A 25,983-nucleotide genomic window follows, 5' to 3' on the forward strand; every position below is an offset into this window, starting at 1 on the left:
TTATTATGATTGTGTATGCATCGTTGAACCAAGGTGTGTGATTGGTGTCGTAGAAGAAGACAGAGCCCTAGGTCGGAAAACCTGCGCTCCTTCAAGGAGTCTCTTAATTTCTTTTAATATTTCTTCACTACTTAAGTTCACACTCAATTATAGTTGTTTCTTGACCCTTGCATCATTTTCTTCTCTGAGTCTTCTGTTTTGTCCCCTGGCATCCCTCCTGCAGTAAACGTTTTGGTGCAGAGGACACGGGGGTGAGCTTTCCGGATGCTCATTTGGCCATTCTTGTACATAGTGAAAGATTGGATTTGTAAGTAGCTGGTGTGGGTTTCCTCTTTATTTGTGAGTAGGACTTTGTCCCCAAGGGGCCCGAACCTCGGCTGGCAGGGCCACCTTGTAGGCTCTGTTCAAGTTTGCAGAGCTTGTGAACAGGCATATGCTCTCCATATAGGGTGCAGAGGCGGGGAGCGGGAGACGGGCAAAGATGGTGAAAATCCCCCGCTGTGGGCCAGGGTAGGGGGCTTGGGTCTTTGTGTAAATCTTACTCTGAGTGAAGCTGCCCTTCCTCTTACCACCCGCCTCCCACTGTGCCACATTACCCAGGCTGGCATCTGTTGTGGGCGCCTGAAGATGCCCGAGCTCTTTTCTAGTCTTTCTCAGCCCTCAGACCCTTACAATGTCCTCCCTAAGTAGATTGCCACTTTCTTTGGAGAGCATTTCTCGGATTTTATTTTGGGGGCAAAGCCTTTTCTTCAGCTGGGGTGGTCAAATGAATGGTTGTGTATGAGGAAATGCAAAGGAGTGTGTCTTGGGGGCGGGGTTTTGTGGAAGGGCCTGGCCCAGCTGCCACGGCAGGCACGTGCACCATTTATACCGTGCGCCATTTATACCGGGGATGGTTTAAACAGGATGTGGGCTCAACCCTGAGGGCCATTGAAACAAACTTAAGATAATAATTCCCTTTTCAGTTCTTTTTCCTCTTGATTGTAACAAAGAGAAAGTCTCAATTAGCTGCTAGTCTGAAATACCTCTCTAATAGCAGCTAGTTTCCTCTGGTAACGCAGAGAACAGGAGGCAAGCCCAGATCTTTCTGCAGCAACAATATTAGTTAGAATTTAGTAAACTGTGTTTATTTTTATAGTTACCACCTACTGATGACAAAGTGACACTCGTTTTGCACTTATTATAGTGATGTAAAGTTTCCTTTAAAATACATTTATTTAACTAAAACATAGTAAGATGATTTAAAGAAAAATATTAAATAATAGGACAGGTAACACTGGGATATAACAAAAATTGTGGTGCCATAATGGGACTGACTGAAGTTTGAGAAATACTGTAAATTATTCTGTTGGGTAATTCTGTTTGCTCATGCTCCTCTCCAGGTCTTGGTATTTATTCATTAGTTCCCTGGACTATTTGGAAGGAGGCATTTCTCTGGTGTTTTGAAGGTCCTTTTATTTCAGTATGACTTTGGGAGGGGGAAAAGTGGACAGGTGTAGGAGCCTGTCATCTTGAACTGAAATTTTGTTGAGCTGTTTTTTTGGTTTCATTGCTTTTATTTGATTCTTGAATCCATTTAGAATTAATTTTAGTGTTTATAGTGTTTAAGTGGGGTTTTTTTGTCCCCACCAACCAGCCTGTCTCAGCATCAGTGGTTAAAGATGTTAGTAGCATCTCTACTCACAAATGGATTAGGTGCTAAAGGCCGTGTACAGGTCCAAACTTAAAAGGATTTAAGCTTGGTTCTCTATTTTAGTAGGCTTTTCCACCAGACAGGAGTGGAAGAGGTTCCTTGTATCATCAAACTCTAAAATCAGACTTGGGTTTCTCCATCTTGCAGATGTATGTTTTGTTTGCATCTTTCCCCCCAATAGACCCGTTTAGTCTACATTAAACATCTCTTGACAGGTAACTCCCTCTCCTGCTTATCTTCTCAGATGTTCAAGTGTATGTCTTTATAGGTACGGTATCCTTGCTTGTCAATCTACTTTGGTTGATTCAAAGATTCGTAGGGTCTTTGAACATATAGAACCATCCTTGGTTTGTCCTGGAGCTGTTACCGATAGGGCAGCACCTTCACCAGCCTTGGTCTTTACGACTCAGCCTTCTCTTAAATTAGCGTTGCTCTGATAGGCATTCACCTCAGTGATGATTCTCTAGGCCAGACTTTGAACACTGGCAGACCGCACAGATGTGTTTTGTTTGAGCTGTGTGTTGGTGGCGAGGGTACGGGGGTGGGAGGAGAGTCACCTTCCAACATTTTAAAATTGGTGTCTTTGAGACAGAAATCCAGATTCCTCTTAGCTCTTGAGATGATGATCTGGCGCACCAGGGCTGAACTGTTATGTGACAAAAATCCACTGATACATGCTTTCTGCCACCTACCTCCCCTGTTTCACTGCTACCTGCCTGGCCTCCTTAGGCACTTGAATTTACAAAAGATCTTTTTTTTTTTTTTTTTTTTTTTTTCCCAATAACCACACATTTTCTCTTAAAAATTTTTTTTTCTTTTCTCTTACAGTTTATCGCATGGGTCTAGAACAAGCTTGTCTAAACAAGTTTTCTGATTCACTTTTTCAGAGCTGTTCCTACCATTGAATAATTTATCATTATTTATGTGTAACATTTATAATTTTCTTACTTCTTTTGGCTTTTAAAATTATTACTTCATTTTATTGTATTCCTTGTCTAATTAGCACTTTTTTTCTTTTTTTTTTTCGGTACGCGGGCCTCTCACTGTTGTGACCTCTCCCGTTGCGGAGCACAGGCTCCGGACGCGCAGGCTCAGCGGCCATGGCTCACGGGCCCAGCCACTCCACGGCATGCGGGATCCTCCCAGACTGGGGCACGAACCTGTGTCCCAGGCATCGGCAGGCAGACTATCAACCACTGCGCCACCAGGGAAGCCCTAATTAGCACTTTTAACAATGACTACCTTTTTTTTTACACTTAAGGAAAGGCTTTATGTTTGTATAAAATCTCCCTAAGAAGGATAAACCCGAGTAGTGTCCAGCATAGTGGCAGGACTAAAATTAAAGTGTAGGAGCCTGTTGCCACTGTTGATGACAGGCAGATCTGACACACTTTTCTCTGGCGTCGCGAGCCTTTATGTTCGGCTCTGTTTTAGAACTTCCCTTTTCAGTTTTATTGCTCGTTCTTTTTTTCCCCCTAATTCATACTATTGAATATTTTAGATATAGAATACATTCTTGTCTCTAGAGGGCAAATCTTCCTCTTTCTTGCCTTTTTTCGGAGTTCTTTTTTGGAAACTTCCTAGCCTTTTCTCCTGTTCATTTTCCTGATGAGTTTTACAAGTGTCGGTCCAGTGACAAGTGTTCACGGGCTGCCCTCCCAAGCCAGGCCCCCGGGCCACCTGTTGGGTGAGGAGTGGTCAGTGTAGCAGATGCCCAGGGCCTTCACATTCTCCCCAGCGTGTTAGGAACCGCAGCGGGTTCATGGATGGCTTACAGTGTTTTACTTCAGAGCATCGTAAGTAATTGACTGTCACAAAAATAAACTTGGGAACCTTTTGATTCTCGGGCAGTTTTATGGATGTCTTTGTGGAGATGGTCACCAGAACGCACTTGGTCACTGAGGGTGTGTTTCATCAGGTTTCCTTCCAGGAAGCTCATAGGCCTGAAGAGTAAAGCAAGGTGGATGCAGTAGGTGTCCCTCGCAGTGCACGGGTTTCTGCATTTTCATGGACTTACACACGTTGGTTTAGCCCCTTTTTGATGAAAAAGTTTAAGGAAGTGACTTCATAAAACACCAGATCACCCCATTCTTGTGGGACCCCTGAGAAGTTTACCAAATAGTTGAGTAGTCAGAAATAGGAAAAATGATCTGGTAGGATATGGCAGCCCCTCCTCCAGGGGTGTGAACCACACTGGGGTTTTTGACGAGTATACTTTGACACCTTGACTTGTGGGGATGGGCAGAGTTGCTGGGTTACTGCCTTTTCCTCCCCCCCCATCCCCACCCCCTGCATCTCTCCTCAGCTACAATGCTTCTGTAACAGCCCACATGGCTAAGCTTTGCAAGACCTGTGGTTAGTACCTTTAGTACCTAAAAGATGCATATTTTTATTCAGGTAGAATTCACATAACATAAAATTCACCACTGTAACCATTTAAAAGTGTACAATTATTGACTTAACAGCACATTCACATTGTTGTGCAGTCATCACCAACCACTCTCTAATTGCAGACCATTCTTATCAACCCCAAAAAGAAACGCAGTTCCCATTAAGCAGTCCCTCACCATTCCCTCCCCTTCCCTGCCCCTGACAACCGCTAATCTGCTTTCTGTCTCTGGATTTTTAAATTCTGGACATTTCATGTATATGGAGTCATAATATGTGGCTTTTGAGTCTGGATTCTTTTGCTTAGTGTAATGTTTTCAAGGTTCTTCCATATTGTAGCGTGTGTTACTAGCATGTGTCCTTTTATGACTAATAGTTCGTTGTATGGATATACCACATTTTGTTTATTCATCTGTTCATAGACATTTGGGTTGTTTCCACTTTTTGGCTCTTAGGATAATGCTGCGATGAATATTCAGGTTTTTGTTTGAATATCTGTTTTCAGTCCTCTTGGGTATATAACTAGGAGTTGAATTGTTGGGTCATGTGGTAATTCTATGTTTAACTTTTTGAGCAAAACCAAGAAGATACAAGTGAAGTACTGAAAACAGTAAGAGTGAAAATCCCTTTGGACCATATGGACCATGATATAAAGATACCAGATTTCCTTGTTATATATTACAAAACTTTTTCTTTGGAGTCAGGCAGAACTGGTCCAGATCTCAGCCTAACTAGTTGTGACTTTGAACCAGTTATTTAACCTTTCTTAGCCTGTTTTTCACCTGGAACATTCAGATAGAACTAAGTATTGCCTCAGGTTTACTATAAGCATTCACTGAGATGGTATTACACAGAAAGTGCTTTTTTTAGCACAGCGCTTGGCATAAAGTAATCCACATATACTGTAATAATTATTTTAGGATAATACGCAGTCACCATAGCCTGATTGCTATTCTTTGCCACAGAGAGATGGCTTCATACTGCAGTCATACCAAAGAGGTGAATGACCCAAAAGGAAACACCTTAAACTTTGGTGTTTTATGTTGTCTTTACCATAGATGTTTTGCATTTTTACTTTTAGATTAATGCATTGTCTGTCACTCTCAACATTTGTTACAGCCCTATTTTCAAAAGTGGAAGGACCCATTGTAAAGAAGTGACATTTTTTAACCTTCCATTTGATCACTGCTTGGGTTCCTCATGTATGAACCACTTCCTGGCTCCACTCACATGGGGGGCCAGCAGATTGCTAGCGATTTGCCTTATCTCACTGCGTAAGGATTTAATGAAACTTTTAACTGAGTTAGTAACTAGTTAAACCAAAATTATTTTTTCTAAGTCTTAAAATATTTTCATAAAAATTTAAAACCTCCCATGAACAGATCATTCAGAGATTGCCACTGTTAATATTTTGATAGGTGCTTTTAAAAAACCCATGTATTTATGAACTATTTTTTTAAAAGCATTATTCAATATATAATAATGCTACTGGAAATATTGCACTTACTATTTAGGAACATCTTTCCAAAGCATGAAATATTTTTCTACAGCCTAGTTCTTAAAATTGAGTATTATTCCATTTTATGGATAGAACATAATTTATCTATTTTCCTTTTGGACACTGATGTTTCTAGTTTTTTCACTATTATAAACAATGCTGTGATGAGCGTCTTTGTAGCAAAAATCTTTGTGTATATCTGTGATAATTACTTTGGGCTAAATTCCTAGATGTAGATTTTTTTTGGATCAGAGGGTTTATACATAATTTTTAAACTTTTGATCAGTTTAACATTTAATAAGTACCCACCACTCTGTGTTGTACCCTCCCAGACTGCCGTCTTTTTATATCTCCATTCACAAGTGCATTTACTTTTGTTACATAGGGTACCACTTGGATTTCTCTTATTGCTGTTTGTGACTATGTATGTCTTTCACTTAAAATCCACCATGCAGGTGACAGTCCCTTTGGACCATGGAGCTCTGTGGCCGCGCAGCATAGGGAGCAGTTTTATTTGTAGTCAAATTGTCAGGGTTTGTTCTTCCACTCCCTGGCCATTAGATCAGACACCTCTTCTTGAACAGCATTCCTGTGTCCTCAGCCTCACCTCTTATTCCATGTATTTCTATACTTTTGTTTGGTGTAACCTGGTCTGATTTGGTAAAGCTTATTTCTCTGTTTTTCCCTTGGGGCTTCTTTTCTGTGGCCACTCTAGACGTTTGAGGGATGATGGATAAAAATGCTTTCCTGTTTCTTCCCTGGGTGATGGTTCTGAGATACATTCACAAGGCTTCTTAGAAAATCCTGGGGGACTCAGTACTTGACAGAAACATCTGTAACTCATAGAGGTGGCCAGCTTCGTAATGAATCCTTGTTTTGACTCTCTCTGTGTTTCATTCCCTGTGTCCCTCGCTCCTGCTCCCTGGAACCACATTCCAAAATAAACTACCTGCCGGCTAGTCTTTGTCTTGCCTTTTATTTTAAGTGGAACCCAGGCTGAGTCATTTGTGATCACAGACAGGTAACTCACTCTTTGAGTCGCAGTTTTCTCATATTGTACATTTGGAGAGGGTCATGTCTACCTCATAGAATCCTTTCCTTCACCAGATACTTACTAAAACACTACTATATGCCCGATACTGTCCTGGGTATAGAAATATATAGTAGTGAGCGAGACAAGCAAGACCCCGCCTTCATTGAGTTTACATTCTGATGAGGGAGGCGGACAAGGAAACAAAGAGGAATTTCAAATAGTGAAAAGTGCTCTGCAATAAATAAAAAGTCATGAGGGAATGCTACTCTGAGATGCTGTCTGAAATGAGGACCGAGTGATGAGGACAGGCTGGATGTGGGGAGAACATCTTGAGCAGAGGTGCTGTGAATGGGACGACTTTGCACTTGCCAAGTGCTCAATAAATGTTGGATAGTATTAGGAGTAAGGTTAGATCAAAGGGATAACCTGTCATTAACTACACAGCAGTAGGTGACCAGTTTTGTCTCATGAATGGACAAAAATTGGTTTCATAGAATAAGCACATAATTGTACAGGATGTGAATAGAGTTGTGCAGTACATTTTTCTTTACCAATGTAGTGAGTTACATTGATTTGCTTTGTATTCCTGGTATAAACTTCACTTGGTTGTGATGTATTATCCTGTTTATGTATAGCTGGATTCAATTTGCAAATATTTTATTGAGAATATTGCAACAAAATATTAGCAAATTGGTGTGAGATATTGGTCTCTTGTTTTCTTTTAACGTCTTTGTTTTTGGAATCAGTGTAATGTTGGCTTCATAAAATGAATTGGGAAGTGTTCTCTCCTTTCTACGTGGTGGGAGAGTTTATGTAGGATTGGTATTCTTTTTCCTTTAAGTGTTTGGTGCAATTCTTCAGTGAAATCATCAGGCCTAGAGTTTTCTTTGTTGGAAGACTTTTAACTATGAATTCAGTTTCGTCATTTCTATAGGATTGTTCAAATTTCTTTTTGACTTTGATAAGTAGATTGCATCTTTCAAGGAATTTGCCTGTTTCATCCAAGTTGTCAAATTTTGGCTAAAATGTTTCTGATATTCCTTTATTATCCTTTAAAATTATTTTATTTATGATAAAAGTACATACATAAAATTTACCATTCTAACCATTTTTAAGTGTACAGTCCAGTGGCATTAAGTGCATTTCACAATGTTGTACATCCCCTTACTAGCCTATTAATGTCTATGGCATCTGCAGTGATGTCCCCTCCTTTATTCTTTTTTTTTTTTTTTTTTTGCGGTACGCGGGCCTCTCACTACTGTGGCCTCTCCCGTTGCGGAGCACAGGCTCCGGACGCGTAGACTCAGCGGCCATGGCTCACGGGCCCAGCCACTCAGCGGCATGTGGGAATCCTCCCAGACTGGGGTACGAACCCGTGTCCCCTGCATCGGCAGGCGGACTCTCAACCACTGCGTCACCAGGGAAGCCCCCCCCCTCCTTTATTCTTGATACTGGTAATTGTGTCTTCTCTTTCTTTCCTGATCAGTCATGCTAGAGGTATATCAATTTTATTGATCTTCTCAAAGAGTTAGTTTTTAGTTTCACTGATTTTTCTCTATTATATTTTGGTTTTCAATTTCATTGATTTCTGCTCATAATTCTGTCTTTCCGTATGCTTGCTTAGGGTTTAGTTTGCTCATCTTTTTCTAGTGTTTTAAAGCTTGTACTCTTTATTGTCATTTGAGACCTTTTCTCTTCTTGTATAAGCATTTAATGCTATAAATTTCCTTCTAAGCATTGCCTTATTTGCAGCCCACAAATTTTGCTTGGTTGTACTACTTTTTATTCTATTTAACATATATTCTAATTTCCCTTGTGACTCTGTCTTTGACCCAGGTATTATTTAGAAGTATGTTGTTTAATTTTCAAGTACAGTTGACCCTTGAACAATGTGGGTGTTTAGAGTGCTGACCCCCATGCAGTCGAAAATCCGAGTATAACTCTATAGTTGGCCCTTCATATCCATGGTTCCGCATCCGCGGATTCAACCAACCATGGATTGTGTAGTGCTGTGGTATGTACTTTTTGAAAAAAAAATCATGTAAGTGGACCCTTGACGTTCAGACCTGTGTTGTTCAGGGATCAGCAGTATTTGGAAGATTTTCCATCCATCTTTCTGTTGTTGATTTCTAGTTTAATTTTGTTGTAATCAGGGAATGTACTTTGTATGATTTTAATTTCTTTAAATTTATAGAGGTGTGTTTTATGGCCCAGAATATGGTCTGTCTTGGGGAATGTTCCTTATCCATTTGGAAAAAAATGTGTAATTTTTTGCTGTTGGGTGGAGTATACTATAAATGTCAATCAGGTCAAATTGATATTGTTTTTCAAGTCTTCTATATTCTTACTGATTGATATGACATCGTATTACAGCGTGGGTGGCAGCGTGGGTGGCTGGCTTAAACAACAGAAGTTTATCTTCTCAGAGGCCAGGAGGCTGGAAATACAAGATCCAAGCATTGGCAAGTTTGGTTTTTCCTGAGGCCTTTCTCCCTGGCTGGTAGGTGTCTTCTCCCTGTGTGTTCACATGGTCTTTCCTCTGTATGTGTGCATCCCAGGTGCCACTTCCTTCTCCAATAAGAACAGATTGGATTAGGGCCCTACCTTTGTGACCTCATTTAACCTTAAACTACCTCTTTAAAGACCCTATCTCCAAATATAGTCGAATTGGGGGTTAGGGCTTCAACATATGAATCTGGAGGAGGGCGGGGGACATTTCAGTCCATGGCACTGATTTTCTGTCTGCTTGTGTTATTGATTACTGAGAGAGGAGTGCTGAAGATTCCTGCTATATTTGTGGATTTATCTGTTTCTATAAGTTTTTGCTTCATGTATTTTGAAGTCTTATCTCAGCTCTCATATTCTGTGATTCACTATTTGCCCACCTCCACAGTTGAAGAATGCTATAATGAACACCATATACCTACCACCTAGATTCTGCAATTAACATTTTACATATTTGCTTTATTAAATATCCGTTCTCTATTTCATCAATTTGTCTTATTTTTTGGTGGATTTCAAAGTAAGTTGTAGTCACTTTATCTCTAAACACTTAAGCATACATGTTGTTAACTAGAATTTAATAATCATTTAAAGTTCTTTTTTTGTTTGTTTTGCGGTAAACTTCATATGGCGAAATGTACAGATCTTGAGTTAATCGGTAAATTCTGCTGTCCATAGTAATACTGTATACTTGACCTGTGATGTGGGACTTCTTGGACCATTGTATATTATCTGTTACTTTCCTCATAGGTTTTGGGGTCTGATTTTTGCTCATCTTAAGAGGAGGACTTAATGGTAGTGTTATCTGAGTTAAGTAATCAGGTCTGTATTTTTAGGGGTTTAGTCCTAGACAGAATTAAAATGATTGTATAAATAGGATCCATTATTAATTCAGTAAATATTTTATTTATTTTTAGTCTTTAATTGTGGTAAAATACACATAACATAAATTTGCCATCTTAACCGTTTTTAAGTGTATGGTTCCATGGCATTAAGCACATTCACATTGTTGTGCATTTGTCGCTAGAATTCTTCATCTTGCAAAACTGAAACTCTGTACCCATTAAGCAGCTCCCTGTTCTTCTCTCCCCCCAGCCCCTCAAAACCACCTTTCTGTTTCCTGTCTCTGAATTTAACTCCTTAGGTACCTCATAGAAATGGAATCATACAGTGTTTATCATTTTGTGTCTGGCTTATTCCCTTCAGCATAATGCCCAAAAAGTTTATCCATGATGTGGCATGTGAGAATTTCCTTCCTTTTAAAGACTGAATATAATTCATTATATTCTGCTTTATGGATATACCACATTTTGTTTCTCCACTTATCCATCAATGGGTGCTTGGGTTGCTTTCACCAGTATTTATTGAGCATCTCTTATATATCAGTCACCTTTCATTAGATAAACACTTGTTGACTGCCTTTATGGACCTGATCCTGTTATAGGCATGAGGGATCCTGCAGCAGTGAACATATGCAGACAAAATTGTTGCCTTTAAGAGGCTTATATTCTAGTGGGGACTGAGGATGGGGAGATGGACAATACACAGAGAAATGTATTTCTTGATGCCAACTTGCATTTTTTCACATTTTAGCGTTTCTAATATTGGGTTGTACTTTACAGTTGATGCCATCTTAGAATTATTTGGCAGTGTTTCTTTTTTAGTAACACCTAAAATAATGGTATATCTTACAGTCAGTTTGAATCATAGATTTGGTGAATCACTATTAATAAGTCAGTTGTTGATAAGTGCTGTGAAAAAATAAACCAGGACAAAGGGGATAGAGAATTACATGGAGTATCCACAGATAAGGTGACATTTGAGCAGAGCACGTGTTCAGTACAGGTGATATTTTTTTCATAGCAGGACTTCCTCCCTGCAGGACATAGTGTGTTGGTTCACGTTCTGTTCTCACTCTGGACTGGTAACAGCTTGTGGACTAGTTACTTTGAGCAGCAGTGGTATAAAGGGTAGAGCCCTAGGAGGTGGGGGGTGGAGATGGGGGTTAGGGGACAGTTTGCAAGGTGGGCCCAGATCTTGTAGGCATGGTAAGGGCGAGGGTGACAGAATTTTCCATCTTAGGATCTGGCAACAGTTCTACTGGCTCGCAACAAAAACTTTGGGTCATCTTTGATTTCTCCATTTGCCCATACATTATACTCAGTTAGCCAGCAAATCCTGCCTGCTGTACCTTCCAAACATACCCCAGTTCTGACCACTCTCACTAGCCCCACCCAACACCCTGGTCCAGGCCATCGTCATCTTTTGTCTGGATTATTATGATAGCCTCCTAACTGGTCTCCTTTCTTCTATGCTTGCCTTCCTGTAATCTCTTCTCAATTTAGCAACCAAAGCGATCCTCTGAAAACATGTCTGATCATGTTATTCCTTTCTGTAATGTCCCCAAGAGCATCCTGTCACTCTCCAAGGAAAGGTTAAGTCCTTGTGGCCTATAGGGTTCTACACTGTTTGCTCCTCGACTTCTTTGACCTTACATCCTGCCTCTGCTCTTCGCTTGTTCTGCTGTTAGCTGCCTTGGCAGCCTTACTGTTTCTTGATCGTATTGAGTGTGTTCCTGTCTCACAGCACTTGGACCTGCTCTTTTCCTTGCCAAGAATACTGCTCCCCAGATATCTGCAAGGCCCACATCCTCAGGTGTCTGCTCAAATTTCACCTTGTCAGAGGGCCTTCTAATCACGCTATGAAAAAGAGCACCCTTCCTTCCCCACTGGCGCTATGTTTTCCCCTAAACCAGGATAGGCTAGTTATGCTGCAGTAGCAAACGGCTCTAAAATGTCAGGGACCTGAAATGACAAGGTTTGTTTCTTACTGCTGGCGTCCCTCCATTGTGAGTCGCCTGGCAGGGCCTGTTCCGTATTGTCTTGAACTCTGGCGTCCGGCTCGTAGCATAGCCACCATCTTGATCATTGGCCAAGGGAAAGGCCATTCACTGGCTCTCCAGTATTTGCCTGGAAGTGACATCTATTATGTTGACTTGGCCAAAGCAAGTCACATTGCCATATGCCACTTCAGTTAGGGGCAGGTGTGGGTGGGTAGCAGTCCTATCTTTTATCTGAAAAGAGAGCAGGAAATCCATGGTGGGTAACACAGCCTCGCTCTTTACTCCGCTTAATTTTTCTATAGCATTTATTTGTATCTGACATGATATTTACCTTGCTTTATGTATTTTCTTTTCTCTGCTGTCTAGACTGTAGGTACCACAAGGGGAGGGACTTTGTCCATCATTTGCTGCTATACCCCAGGACCTAGGATAATGCATGGTCTGCAGTAGTAGGTGCTTATTAATTGTAGAGATATGAGTGAGAATACCAAAGCAAACCATTCATTTGTTCATATGGTGACATGTAAGCCATTGGGAGTGTGGAGCAGGAAGGTCTGAGGAGAGAGCACACTTACTAGAGAAGAGCAGTAGCGTTGCTGGTCAGTGGAGAGTGTCAGTTTGAGATTTGAGACCATGAACCTTGGAATCTTGCAGGCAGCAAGTGGAATCTTGCAGGCAGCAAGGAAGAGGCAGGAATGAATAAAAGATGGGACCCATTTCACAAGGATCGGTGAAGTCCAAGTTGAAGGAGGAAACCTTCAAGGTGCACCTCTGTCACTTCCGCTCCATCTTCGGTCATGTCAGAATAATAAGGGAGGAGCTTGCCTTTCACCAAGGAGGCCCAGTCTCCTGGGATTGTGATTGCGGTGGTTGGAGCAGTTTTCCCTATATTCATTCTTTATTTACTTCTCACTACTCTTGAGGTAGTGTCTCTTATCTTCATTTTACAGGTGAGGAAAACCGGCTGAAATTGCTCACGTTAGGACTTAGGTTGGTCAGGCTCACAACCACGGTGCTTTCCAGTACATTTGGGGTACTAGGTGGTGGGGACTCCGTTTTCTGGGGGGCGGGGAGCTCCGTTAGCTCTTAGATTCCCTGGAGCCTTGATTGCATCTTGGTCGTGAAAATAGTATGCAGCCACTGTAGCGATGGTTCCAGTTTAGCTGTTTGTAAGACCTTACCAGAGAGGAAGTAGCTGGGCTATTTTTATATACGCAAACGAGTGCAATAACCACACCACCAGCCGTAACTAGTAGATTCACTCCCCGTTGAAGAGCACCTCACACAATCTGAGAATGTCTCTGTCTGAAAGTGTCCGTGACGCTTTCCTGTGGTCTTGCCTGTTGATGATCTGGACATTTCATTCCCTCACGGAGCTGTGCGAGGCTTTATGGCCAACATAGAGAAGAGAAGGCAGGTGGCCTCGCTCGGGAATCTTTAATGTAGTTGGGAAGGCAAAACAGGTTCCAGACCCTGACTCCTCAACTAGTACCTGGAAACGGGGATGCAGGTTGGGGGAAGAGCCCCTCAGGCTAAAATGGGAGAGACTGGTGTAAGGAAGTGGGAACTGAGCTGTTGTTTGAAGGCTGCGTGAGATTTTATTTATTTATTTATTTATTTTAAGTGAAAATCCCATAGTACCTTTTTTTAATTCATATGTATGTAAAATGTAACAAGTATTAACATTTTAAATAATCTGATTTACTTAATGAACATTCTGATATGGAGAGGAAACTTAAACTCTTGAAACACTTTTTCCTCATATAATTTCAAATTATTAAGAATTAAAAACATAATACTTTATAGTTTGATAAGATTTAGCCTATCAGTTCTCTACTGAAAGGTTATTAAATCTTACAGTCTGAGCCAGTATTACCACCACACAACTGTAAAATAAATTTATTGATGATAACTTTATAGAATTTACTTCCTGTATTTGATGTTACAAACTTTAGGGTCTTTGAGATATGCAGGATCCTTGTATGTAACTGGCATAAACCCCATTATTTGAGCTCTCTTAATTGCTTTTGTGACTTCTTTTTGTTTCTTCCCACAAAGACCTGTTATGTGCCTTCCATAAATGCATCCAGTAAATGGAGAAATAAACTGAGATAAAAGCTGTGCATTCTTATAATCTACACGTTTTCCACACAAGATACATTTTTTCAGGGGCTCCTTATAAGGATCTTCCACCGGAACAGGCAGATCCTCGTTGCTGGTTGCCCGTTTATATTGTGAACAACTTCTCCGCAGCACTGCATGAGGCCCCGAATCTGTGAGGCAGACAGCAGCCCTTACGAAGTGCGTTAACGTTCTCCTTCCTAGCCCACTGCAAAGGGCTACCATAGCTGCCATGGTTCGTTGCTCTTCCTCTGCGTGAGATTTAGACAAGGCTCCAGGGTGCCCGTGGTGGAAAATCTCAGCAGACCACTGCAGGCAGCAATGTTAGCACTTTTAACCGCTTCTTAAATTTCTTAAAGTAAATGTTTATGTACGTGAATCCCAGTCATGCTCAGGAGCTAACTGGTCAGTTTGATAGAAAACATACTTCCCTGTCCATTTCTCTATACTTTGGTGACCGTTTTCTAAAAAGGTATTCCATGAAAGTAAACTTGGTTTGGTCTAGTATAAGAGCCAGATGACAGTGAAGCCCCCATCAGCTGATTTCACTTGTTTTCCAGTGCCCTTTGATCACTTACCTCTGCAGGAAGATGTTTTGAAAATATATGTTAATAAGAATTAACTCCAGAGTGTGTGAAGTTTGTCTTCATTCTAATTCAAAAGAAGTGAATTCTCTTGCTTTTCAATCGTGTGGTTTTAAAAATCTTAGGGACAGTCATTCTGAAAGCAGTTTTGTTTTTCCCTCCAGACAAAGCACCTGTGTCCAAGGGTCTTTTACTGGTCCCCAGTGCCCTGTCCCTCCTGCTGGCCCTCCTCCTTCCACACTGCCAGAGGTTCTTTGTGTACGACCTCCAGGCAGTCAAGGACGACTTCCAGGTGAGCTCCGCTCCACTGGCCTCTGGGAGGGGAGAAGGCAGGCCTTCTTTGATTTGCCTTTCTTCCTGCCATTCTTAGGGTCTCAAAGCCTCTAAATTTGTAAGAAATATTATTTATTATTAATATCCCACTAGCAAGTAACTTCTCTAGTTGTATTTATTGATAATTTCAGCAAAGCAGATTATAATGAAGCAGTTGCCGTATTTCCTTTTACACATCTCTTTTCAGCTTCAGTTTTTACTCATGGAAATGCAGTTTTTAATTTCAAGAGAATTAAACAATGTTAAATCTGTTTTTTGTATGATTAGTATGCATACTTAACATTTTCAAAAACTTGCCTCAGTTTGAATATCTGTTAGAGGAGCTAAGCTCTCTCAGCTCTAATAGATGGAGAGTCTGTGAATTACTTTTATAGTGGTGGTTAAACCAAGTAGGAAATTTCTCTTGGGTTTTTGCTGCTGGGAAGAGCAGAAGTCTATGGCTTTCAAGATTTATGGGTTGATCACATGAAAAATGCTGGTGCTGGGTCTTGTCTGTGAGTTGGAGTGCAAAAGGGGTATTCCGGTACCATTTCCAACTAGGCAGGGATTTCCCCACACCAACAATAAGCAATTCTCAGACACCAACTTGGGTGTCCTACAGTTGAACTCAGTTCTGACACCATCTTCCCAGAGAGCATCAGATTCTACAGGGTTAGGGCTCAGTCCCACAGGACTGCCCACTGCACTCACACTTCAGATGCCAGTCACCAGCCCAGGTGGTTATCTGTACTTCTGACCGAATGGCTATAAATCAGAGTTCCCACGACCCCCTCCCTGGGCTCAATTAATTTGCTAGAACAGTTCACAGAACTCAGAGAAACATTTTATGTACTGGATTACCAGTTTATTATTAAAGAATATAGATGAACATCCAGATGGAAGAGATGTATCGGGCAAGGTAAGGGGAAACGGTGCGGAGCTACCATGCTCTCTCTGAGCCCCACTCTCCTCAGATCTTCACATGTTCATCACCCAGGAAGCTCTCAGAACCCTGTCCTTCTGGGTTTTTATGGAGATTCATTACATAGGCAGGATTGATTAACACTGGCCATTGGCAGTTGATCCGCCCTCCAGTCCCTCTCCCTCCCCGGAGGTCAGGCTGTGGGACTGAAAGTTCTGACCTTCTAATCACAAGGTTGGTTCCCCTGGAAGCCAGCCCCCATTCTTAGGTGCTTCCAGAACTCACCTCATTAACATGACAAAAGACACCATTATAGCTTTCTTCACTTTGGAAATTCCAATGGGCAAAGACCAAAATATATTTCTTATTATAAATGACAATATCAGAGAGTGTTAGTGCAAATTATGGTTATAACCTGCCACCTTTTCTTTGCTAAATACTTGATTAGCCATTTTAAGCATGATAATCCATTCTTGAGCACTGACATCTTTTCTTCATAAGGATGTCATTAATGCCATTGCTTAGGTGGGCTTTTACTAAGTTCTTGTGATTCAGTTATTTATCCATACTACTGCTTTCTGTTGGAATATAGTAGAGCTTCAGTATGATTTCAGTTGCTGTAATACAATGATTCTTAATCCTGTCTGCACAGTAGAATCACCTACATAAACTGTTTTTTTTGTTTTTTTGTTTTTTGATGCCAAGACCTCACCCTAGACCAACTGAGTCAGGGAGCCTAGTGGTGGGGCCCGGGCATTGGTGTACTTTTTTAGAAAGATCCCCAGGGGATTCTAGCATATGGCCAGCCCTGAGAACCACTGCTGTAAGGGAATGTCAGGGCCCTGTGGCCCTGAGTTGGTACCATTTTGTTTGGGGGGTTAATTTGGTTCAGCTGGCTAAGTCGGCAACCGTCCCCTTCTCCTGCACCACTTTGTGGGCATTTGTGCTCTAGAGGTGGGACCTGCCTGGATGGAGGACAGTCACCCTCTGTCTAGGAGTGCAAATAGCCACACTCTCCTGCTAGAACCTCTTAAGGAGCCCTCAGTGTGCATTTCTAAGAGCTGCTACAGAGATATGGAGAGTTTCAGTTCTACCTTGGGGAATCTGAGCTTAGAGTATTAAAAATAAGCAGTATAATATAAACGTAATAAATGTGCCAAGGAAGAGACCTGAACAGATCTTACTCTTATTTGTTATTCTTTTTTAAATCCCCATCTAGATTTGGAGGTTGATTTGTGGAAGAATAATTTGCCTTGATTTGAAAGATACTTTCTGCAGTAGTCTGCTTATTTATAATTTTAGGATATTTGAAAGAAGATATGGAAGCAGAAAATTTGCAGTAAGTTTTTATGTATTTTCCCTTTGCTACTTAGGTTATAGAAAAAAATGTTTCTGTTTTCTTGTTTTTAAATAGTTTTATTTTGTTAAGCTTGGTGTTTCATTAACAATTATCTTTTTATTACATGATCCTGTCTGATTTGGAACATGGACATTAACCAAAGAAACAATTTAAATTTAAGCCATTAGCATAATAAAATAATAATGATGATAATAGATAATATCAGTGTGAGTGGGCAATAACTTTTTTTTTTTTTTGGCTGCACTGAGTCTTTGTTGCTGCGCGCGGGCTTTCTCTAGTTGCAGCGAGTGGGAGCCACTCTTCGTTGCGGTGCACGGGCCTCTCATTGCCGTGGCCTCTCTTGCTGCGGAGCACGGGCTCCAGTCACGCGAGCTTCAGTACTTGTGGCTCACGGGCTCCAGAGCACAGGCTCAGCAGTTGTGGCACACAGGCCCAGCTGCTCCGCGCATGTGGGATCCTCCTGGACCAGGGCTCGAACCTGTGTCCCCTGCATTGGCAGGCGGATTCCCAACTACTGCGCCACCAGGGAAGCCCAGCAATAACCATTTTAATAAGGATTTTTATTTTAATAAAATTCTAATCACTTATTTTGCTTAATGGTTTGTGTATTAGTTGTAAAAATAAGTCATGCTATAAATATCTTTTCTTCAACATACTTAGAAATTATGGAAGTTAACACATTTGACCAGTATGGTTTTACTCCCTCACTTTGAAAAGTCTATTCAAACAAAAAACAAACTTTAAAAAATATATATATACCTGAGCTGGTTCTAATTAAATAAATGTTAGTTTATTTTTAGAAGACTCCTCTCTGTAATGCTCTTCCTGTTTTATTTTCAGTCCTTTCTGCTGGGTTCCTGGGTTTTGTCAGCGGTGGGTGACTTTATCCTCGTTGAAGCTGTGCGGTATTCCTTTGGTATCACTGCAGCCAGGAATTTGCCTTCTGGACTGTAAGTAGCTCTCAAATATTAGCTTAATTCATAACTACTTAAATCTGACTTAAAGCATTATTATACATGGAAGTCAGAGAATATTTTAAACTTTTAGATATAGTAAAATTGATTTTATATGTAAAAATTCCAGTGTATACTTAACATTTTCATTATGTTCTTGACACAGAATCTGTTTTACACTCACTCTTTTTTTTAGCTTTCAAATCTCATATTTTAGAGAATTTTTAATGAATTTTCTCTTCTGGTCCTGAAGATAGAATTGTGTTTTCATAGTGAAATTTTGTCTTTGTAACTTTGTTAACTAATTAAACATAAAAATACAAAATTTAATTAATTAGGTTAGGAAACAAAATTTATTTGTCTGAAGTTAAGCTTCTGAAGAATGATGCTTTTCTTAAATGATATCGTTTATATATTTCCACCAAAGGTAAAAGAAAATCAGTATATAGGTTATAACTTTGTAGCCAATCTGCAGTGGGCAACCTAACTCACAGAGTGTCTGTGCTTTCATATTGTGTTGGTCTTCTTTAAAAACAAAATGAGAAAACATGTATTAGTTTATGAAATAATTGGCATTTAGGAGCAGAGTTGTTAGCACGTATAAATGCCTTTAAAGCATCTCTGAATTAAGTTTCTGAGACTGTTTTTAAGAGATGAGATACTAGGGGGCTTCCCTGATGGCGCAGTGGTTGAGAATCTGCCTGCCAATGCAGGGGATACGGGTTCGAGCCCTGGTCTGGGAAGATCCCACATGCCACGGAGCACCTGGGCCCGTGAGCCACAACTACTGAGCCTGCGCGTCTGGAGCCTGTGCTCCGCAACAAGAGAGGCCGCGACAGTGAGAGGCCCGCGCACCGCGATGAAGAGTGGCCCCCACTTGCCACAACTAGAGAAAGCCCTCGCACAGAAACGAAGACCCAACACAGCCAAAAAATAAAAAATAAAATTAATAAAAAAAAAAAAAAAAAAAAAAAAAAAAAAAAAAAAAAAAGAGATGAGATACTATAAAATAAAGGTAACATATTTAAAATTTGTGTGTACTAACTTCAGCCTTATTTTAATTTTCAGTATATATTTTTGAGAACTGTTAGGCTATTGCAAGTACCTTGATTTAGATTCACTTTGGATCTCTATTTTTAAAATATGGTTAGTGATCTTATAGCTCTCACACTTACATTGTTAATATTTATGGTAATAGCTGCCCTTCGTGGGATTTACTGAATTATTGGCATGAGTATTGTTGTTTAGTTGTCTTAATAATATATGATTCTGAATAATATTTTAATGGAGACACATAAAGTTCTGTGCCATAATTATGCAGTTTTTTAGTTTCACGGGTTGTAATTGCAGTTAGACTAAGAAGTTTAAGTTGGCTATTCTGCTATTGTGGTAAATAGTGTAGTCATTAGGAATGATTCCATGTTGATTCAGAAAAGAAGTAGCATTATTAAATCATTAGTTTTCCCCTAACGTTTCTCATGGAGGCCAATTCTTTTTGGTTCTTTATAAGGCCTACTGAGTTGTAGAAGGGTTATGTGTATCGTGTATGTTTGTGTTAGAATAAATGTAGTGGATGGGGTAGTAACATAGCTTTTAATTCTTATTTACATCGTCCCCTTGTGTGATGACTTTTTGTTTTTCTATTGCACATAGAGTTGAATGACAGTTATTTCTTTGAATGAATGACACTTATTTCTTTATGGAATCGTGACTGGTACATATAAGGAAGATTGATTCAATTTTGAAGTTGGTGGCAATGTTTTTTACTAATTCTTAAGGCCAGAAGGCTTTTTACCTATTTAAATCTTAGCTAGTAGCAAGAATTGAAAATTTGAGTAAATTCAAAAGTTATAGGATCCCCTTTGAAAGACAGTGTGAATGTTAATTCAGACATCACCTGAATGAGAATATATTTCTCTTTCCTTTTAAATCATGAAACATTATAATATGGCTTTTTTGAATCTTGTTGCGTTCTCAAACATAGACTTCTTGGAACCTAAATCTTTACTCCAATAAACTTTGCATTTTGTAAATATATCTTTTATTTGATGGTAAGCAAAGCTTCAAAAACTCAGGAGAGGAAATTTTTAGTCAATGTGTTTTATAATTTGCAGTGTTTTCCACATAATGTCTTGTTACCTTTTTCTTTCTCATCAATGCCAAGTTTACCTGCACTTCCTGCAATTCTTCACTTCCTATTTAATTCTCTCTCTCTCTTTTTTAACCTCAGCACTATTAAAACTTCTCTTATAAAGGTCACCAGTATCCAACTAATTTCTAAAGCCAGTGGCTTGTTTTCACTTGTCTTATCTGACCTTTCAGTGGCACATTAAATGCTTTTGACATCTCATTATTTCATGAAATAACCTGCTCGCTTGAATCCTAGCACACTACTCTCTCCTGGTCCTCCTTGACCTCCTTTACTCTTTGCAGCTCCTTTCTCAAGCTTACTCCAGGTGCTCTCTCTGTGCTGTCGCGTCCACCCCCATGACTTCAACTACAGTTAGCATCTGTTGTTTGTTTCCCAGCTCTCTATTTCCAGTCCATATTGCTTTCTTGATCTTTCTTCAGTCATATTTCCTAGTGACTTCTAAGACTCAAGGAAAATTCATCATGTTCAGAAGCTCTTACCTCCTCTGATCACCTCTCTTTTTGCACTCTTATCTCCTCCTCCTTCTGTACTCCTTATTTTAATTAATGGCATTTTCATCTACTCAGTCATCCAAGCTGGAAATCTTTCCCTCTTCTCATCAGTGGCGTAGGGCACCAACTCTTATTCATTCGAAGTCCTATGTAAGTCAGCTCTTCATCGCATCTCCTTGACTCCTTCTGTCATTATCCCAGTCTTAACTAGTCTTTTCTTGCCTAGATTTTTGCAGTAATTCTCCAACTAGTCTTCCTATCAATTCCAAAGTATTTCATGCAATGTTTTCAGAAGTTATCTTTCTAAAATACAAATTTGACCATGCTAATCTTCCTTTTAAAAACCTCTAACTCCTTATTTTCTTCAGAATAAAAATCAAGCTTCTTCAAGGTGGCATCAGGGCCGTCTAGAATAGTACGGATGGCTTAGGCTTTTTTTCATCCCCCCATTGGATGCTTTTCTCCCAGTAATTCATGAAAATGTTTTATACAGGTTTTAAAAATAAAGATAATGAATTTATTAAAATACTTTAGTGTATTTAATTATGCTGCCACAATAATAAGGTCTCACAAAGGAGGAAGAGTTCTTAAAGTTTATTATTTGTTTTCAGGAGAGAAGGGACTTGATGATATCATACAGAATATCCACTGACCCTAAGTTAGTAAAGTGAATTTAAAGAGATCGAAGACAAACAATGACCGTTCATAACATTTCACTGTTTATGTTGCTTAGGGACCGTAAACTACCCGAGCGGAAGCTCTTTCTGCGCACACTCCGAAGATAATTGCGGTATAGCATGACACTAATGACTCGAGCCTGAAATTGTTTTGAAACAATGTAGTAGAGAATCACATCCAGACAGGTGCTGAGGTTCATGAGGAAGGTGGCGAAGGCTCCCCAGGGGTTGTAGCTGTTCTCGTCCCCTCCCAGCATTAGGAAAGCAAAGCAGATGTGGAAAGGCATGAAGCAGACGAGCACCTGCACCATGAGCGTGATAATGATCCGTATAGACTTCTCCTTGACTTTTGGCTTCAGCTTAGATGTCTTACCGTGAAGGAGACTATGAATAATGACCAAGTAGCACCCAATCATGATGAACAGAGGAATCAAGAAAAAGAAAATCAGTCGAGTGAAGTTCAGCGCATTAATAGCTTTTAAGTGGATGATGTCAGAAATCTTGAGGCAGGTGGCAGGGTTGGAGGCTTTATCTGGGTCTTCATAGAGCAGTAGGAGTGGGATGGTGGTTGTCAGGGTCATTATCCAGACTCCCACACACGCTAGCATGGCCTTGCATGTGTTTTTAAGTTCCTTGGTGTATTTCGGCTGTACAATGGCCATGTATCTGTCGGCACTAATGAAAGCAAGAAGCCATAGAGCAATACTTGGATAAAACACTGTGAGAGCCCCAAGAATCTGGCAGAAGTACTCTCCAAACGGCCATTCACCTTTTGCATAATAAAACATTCGAAAGGGTAAGCTCATTATAAATATCAAGTCCAGTAGTGCCACATTCATCATATAGATGGTTACAGTGGTTCTCTTCTTGGTGGTACAACTGAAAACCCATAAGGCAGTGACGTTAACAAATAAGCCAGTTATGAAGATACAGCTGTAGAAGACGAGGGCTGCTATTTTGTATTCGTCTGGATACGGGTCGATAGAAGGGCCAGGTTGAGCTTGACTGTGAGGGGTGGTCATCTTATAGCTTGTTGTGGGCATGACACTTAGAAACTGTAAAATAGTTAAGAATAGGAGGAATAAAACTCTTTGTTGAAAAAATAAATGCTTAACATTCCCACACTCGACTTGGCATATCAGTGGATTTTAATTTTGACAGTATTTTATGTCATGGAGTCAATATATGTGTCTTAGTATTTATTAAGAAATACACTCCCTAGGTATTATTACTAATATGTACTAACATATCAGTGTATTAAGATGGTCTGGTGTGTCATGATGCACTGGCAATTGTATTCATTTTTCTCTCTGTAGTGTGAAATTGGGTAGCAATTGTGCCCATGGTAGGTATCCTTTGTTTGGGACTAATTGGGGAAAGGCCACTCTGAATTTTGAATCTTAGAAAGTATTGATACTTTGCCACCTTTTATCATCTTCATTCTGTTTAAATATTTGGTAACCCAGATTAGTAATGTCCAAATAATGAATTTTTACTCATTAAATATAATTTTAATATATAAATTATGTATTAGAAAACTAATAAAGAAACCATATAACTGGTTGCTTACTGAATATTCACAGTAATTCTCATTTGAGAGCAGGAACTTTTCCTTTTTACTGCTAAATCCCCACTGCCTGATGAGTACATAGTAGATACTCAGTAATATTTGCTGAATTGATGGATAAGTGAAGGAAGGAAACTTTGGCAGGGTGATCCATAGCAAGCACTCCCTAGTTTGTCAATGAAGGCTTGCTTAATTGGCCTTTAAACCATTTTGTTTTTTTTAAGTGGCAAACACTTCTTCGTAGTATTATGTTCTCTCTAGATTATCATAGGTCTAGAAACAGCAGTGTCTTGTGCCATGGTATACAGATCAAGAACTTTTACTCTCTCTGTTTTTTTTTTGGCCACACCTTGCGGCCTGAGGGATCTTAGTTCCCCGACCAGGGATCGAACCTGTACCCTCTGCACTGGGAGCGCAGAGTCTTAACCCCTGACTGCCAGGGAAGTCCCACAAGAACTTGACTCTTAAAACAATAGATGGGCTAGTTTTTAATGCACAGTTGGGAGTGCCTAATGCTGAGTTTTCCAGATGGTGTTTACCAGTGCCCCAGAAGCGGATTACACTGCTGCAGTGGTGCACGGAGAGCAACACCTTGAGAATAAGATATTGCTAGTATAGTAACTTTCACGCCCTCACTCTACCGAGATCCAGAAGCGTAAGTATTATTTGTCAAATTTAACTTTTAAAAAGGAATATCAAAGACAAATAGTTATTAGTAAGAAGTCGCTCAGTAACTTTATGTGTTTGCAGAAACTAATTTCCACCCCCCGCCCAAATGCCCATTTCTACTGGAAAGGAGTTTAGCTGTGACCCCCTTAGTGTGAAATTTCTATCACCCACAATATAACATCAACAACAGTGATTTTAAAAATAGACTCGCTACAAAGAGATGGAACCTTGTGGCATCCCCCTTGAAATATGGAGGTGTAAGAAAAGTTTCCCTCAAAAATGTCACTTTGCAGAATGGTCTCTCTCTCATTCAGCCCCGAGTCTCTCTTTAGTGAAAACTGGGGGAGGTTAGCCATCTGGTAGTGCCATCATGGGCTATAATTTAAAATTAATTTGAGCAGTTGCTGAGGACAAACACAAGGTATGAATTTGTTTTCTTCTCCCTCCTTTCTTCCCTTCCTACCTTCCTGACTGTAGCGAGTTTGCCAGATATTTAGGTTAAATATGATTTTGGAGTAGAATTCTATATATTTAAAAGCCTGTATTTATTAAAATTTCCAAATATTGTGTTGACTAGAATATTAATTTCTCTAAAATGAGAAGAATACTACATAGAAAAATTAACTCTCTAGTATTTTACAAAGGAAAATAATTTTAGAGACTTGGCTCATTTTTAACTTTCCATGAATTTTTAAATAGTAAAAATTGTAATGTAAATGACATTTTGTATCCTTTTTTCTTTTGTATCAGAACTCCCTCCACCCATCCTTATTCCCCAATTTTGTCACATAAATTCCTTACTTACAAACCATTTTTGAGTAAATCTTTTTCCCCTCATTGGGTTCAAGCTGACTTTATGTCACCAACAGTTGTGTTCATTTACTTAAGGTTAACTAAAATGTGTGTGATGCATGTGTTTTAAAGGCATTACCATACAGGTTGTACTCTGTACACACGGATGAATTTTTGGATAAATATCGAAAAGTGATTGGCTTTTAAGTCAGCATTTTAAAAGCTTTAGATTCCATGATTAGCTATAGTCTTTTCTTAAAAGCCTTTAAGTACATTCTGTGAAACAATGTAATTGAAACCAGGTGACAAAGACTCCTAAAGATATTTATGATTTATTGTATCAACATTTCCTTTAAGTTTAAAAAAATTACATTTACTATTAATGTAAAGCACTATTGAAAATAAATGAAACAACATGTTAATAATGTAGGAAGATGACAGTATATCCCATTTGAGGGTCCTTCACCAACATAGTTTCAGTAATATATTATTAAAAAAACACAAGGATTTTGAGATTTAGTAAATAAGTACAGCATTATTTCTGATAATCTGTGGTGAAGTTAATTAAATGCTACTTACCTCCTGTGCATCAAAAGGCTGTGTTTGAGAGGAACATTTCTCGGTATACCCAGTTCTGTAAAAGGGATTTCTTTGAGTTGCTTGTGTTAAAATAGCTCTTTCTAGAAATGGTATATTTAAGAAATGCTGTATTTCTTTTGTTTTAGGTTCTTCCGTTGCTTTAAGAAGTTGTTTCAAATATAATACTCGGTATAGGAGTTGGTACTTGTTCAGCTGTAATCGCTGCTTTGTCTCTTTCAGGAAGTACTCTCTGAAATAAGGCTTTTTCAACTTATGACTTTGCCCTGGATGTGGTTTTTCTCTTTCACAAATGATTTGTTTATGAAGTCATGCTTAGCATAAGCTCCCCATGAAATGATGGCATATATTTCAGAGAATCATACAGAAAGGAGAAAATGTCTTGAGTTTGTTTACTTGGTGCTTAAAGTCTGCATCCTCTGTTGAAAGAATGAGATTTGATGTTGACTGAATAGAATTCATAGTATAACTTAGTTTCTAAGCTGTGTGACTTTGTCTAGTTACTTAAGCACTCTGAGCCTTTGTTCCCGCTTAGTTTCTATAGTGCGAAAATAGAAATTATACCCATCTGGTAGAATTGTGAGGACTCTAAACCAGAGAAGTCCAAGGGCTAACCTGGCACCTAGTAGGTAACTTCCAAACAGTGTTAACCCTTTACTACAAAGTTCCCAAAATCATTGAATATCCACTTTTTACTGCTAAACCATTTCTTTTTTTTTTTTTTTTTTTTTTTTTGAGACAGCTTAGGGGTTCCTGGGGAGACCAGGGTTTGCTGCATCTGGATCGCTAACTACAGTCTAATAGTGGGGCCTCTACATGAAACACTGAAA

General features: G+C 39.6%; 2 protein-coding genes and 1 pseudogene across 3 annotated transcripts in view; 1 reads left to right on the forward strand and 2 right to left on the reverse strand.

The window, feature by feature from the left end:
* The window catches only part of UBAC2 (UBA domain containing 2), a 159,131-nt gene that overhangs the window by 10,957 nt on the left and 122,191 nt on the right, over positions 1-25,983 (forward strand). The window contains exons 2-4 of one of the 2 annotated variants that reach the window (XM_007467221.1): positions 14,826-14,953; positions 17,115-17,234; positions 18,096-18,205. In XM_007467221.1, coding sequence (XP_007467283.1) covers positions 14,826-14,953; positions 17,115-17,234; positions 18,096-18,205 — 358 coding nt within the window. The remainder of the gene's footprint in view (positions 1-14,825; positions 14,954-17,114; positions 17,235-18,095; positions 18,206-25,983) is intronic. The other variant, XM_007467222.1, reaches the window with a different exon arrangement.
* LOC103089218 (28S ribosomal protein S18c, mitochondrial pseudogene) lies at positions 13,880-14,311 on the reverse strand (annotated as a pseudogene).
* On the reverse strand, positions 21,435-25,358 carry GPR18 (G protein-coupled receptor 18). The gene is made up of 2 exons (XM_007467220.1): positions 25,136-25,358; positions 21,435-22,583 (listed from the first exon to the last, which is right to left on the reverse strand). The coding sequence occupies exon 2, from the start codon at positions 22,569-22,571 to the stop codon at positions 21,555-21,557; it is 1,017 nt and encodes a 338-aa protein (XP_007467282.1). The 5' UTR covers positions 22,572-22,583; positions 25,136-25,358; the 3' UTR covers positions 21,435-21,554.

Source organism: Lipotes vexillifer, unplaced genomic scaffold, assembly GCF_000442215.2.
Source record: "Lipotes vexillifer unplaced genomic scaffold, Lipotes_vexillifer_v1.1 scaffold291, whole genome shotgun sequence".
Taxonomy (NCBI): domain Eukaryota; kingdom Metazoa; phylum Chordata; class Mammalia; order Artiodactyla; family Lipotidae; genus Lipotes; species Lipotes vexillifer.

What these genes read in the sequence shown, in the direction of transcription:
- GPR18 (XM_007467220.1), bottom strand. Translation starts at nt 22,571, where the DNA reads ATGCCCACAACAAGCTATAAGATGACCACCCCTCACAGTCAAGCTCAA.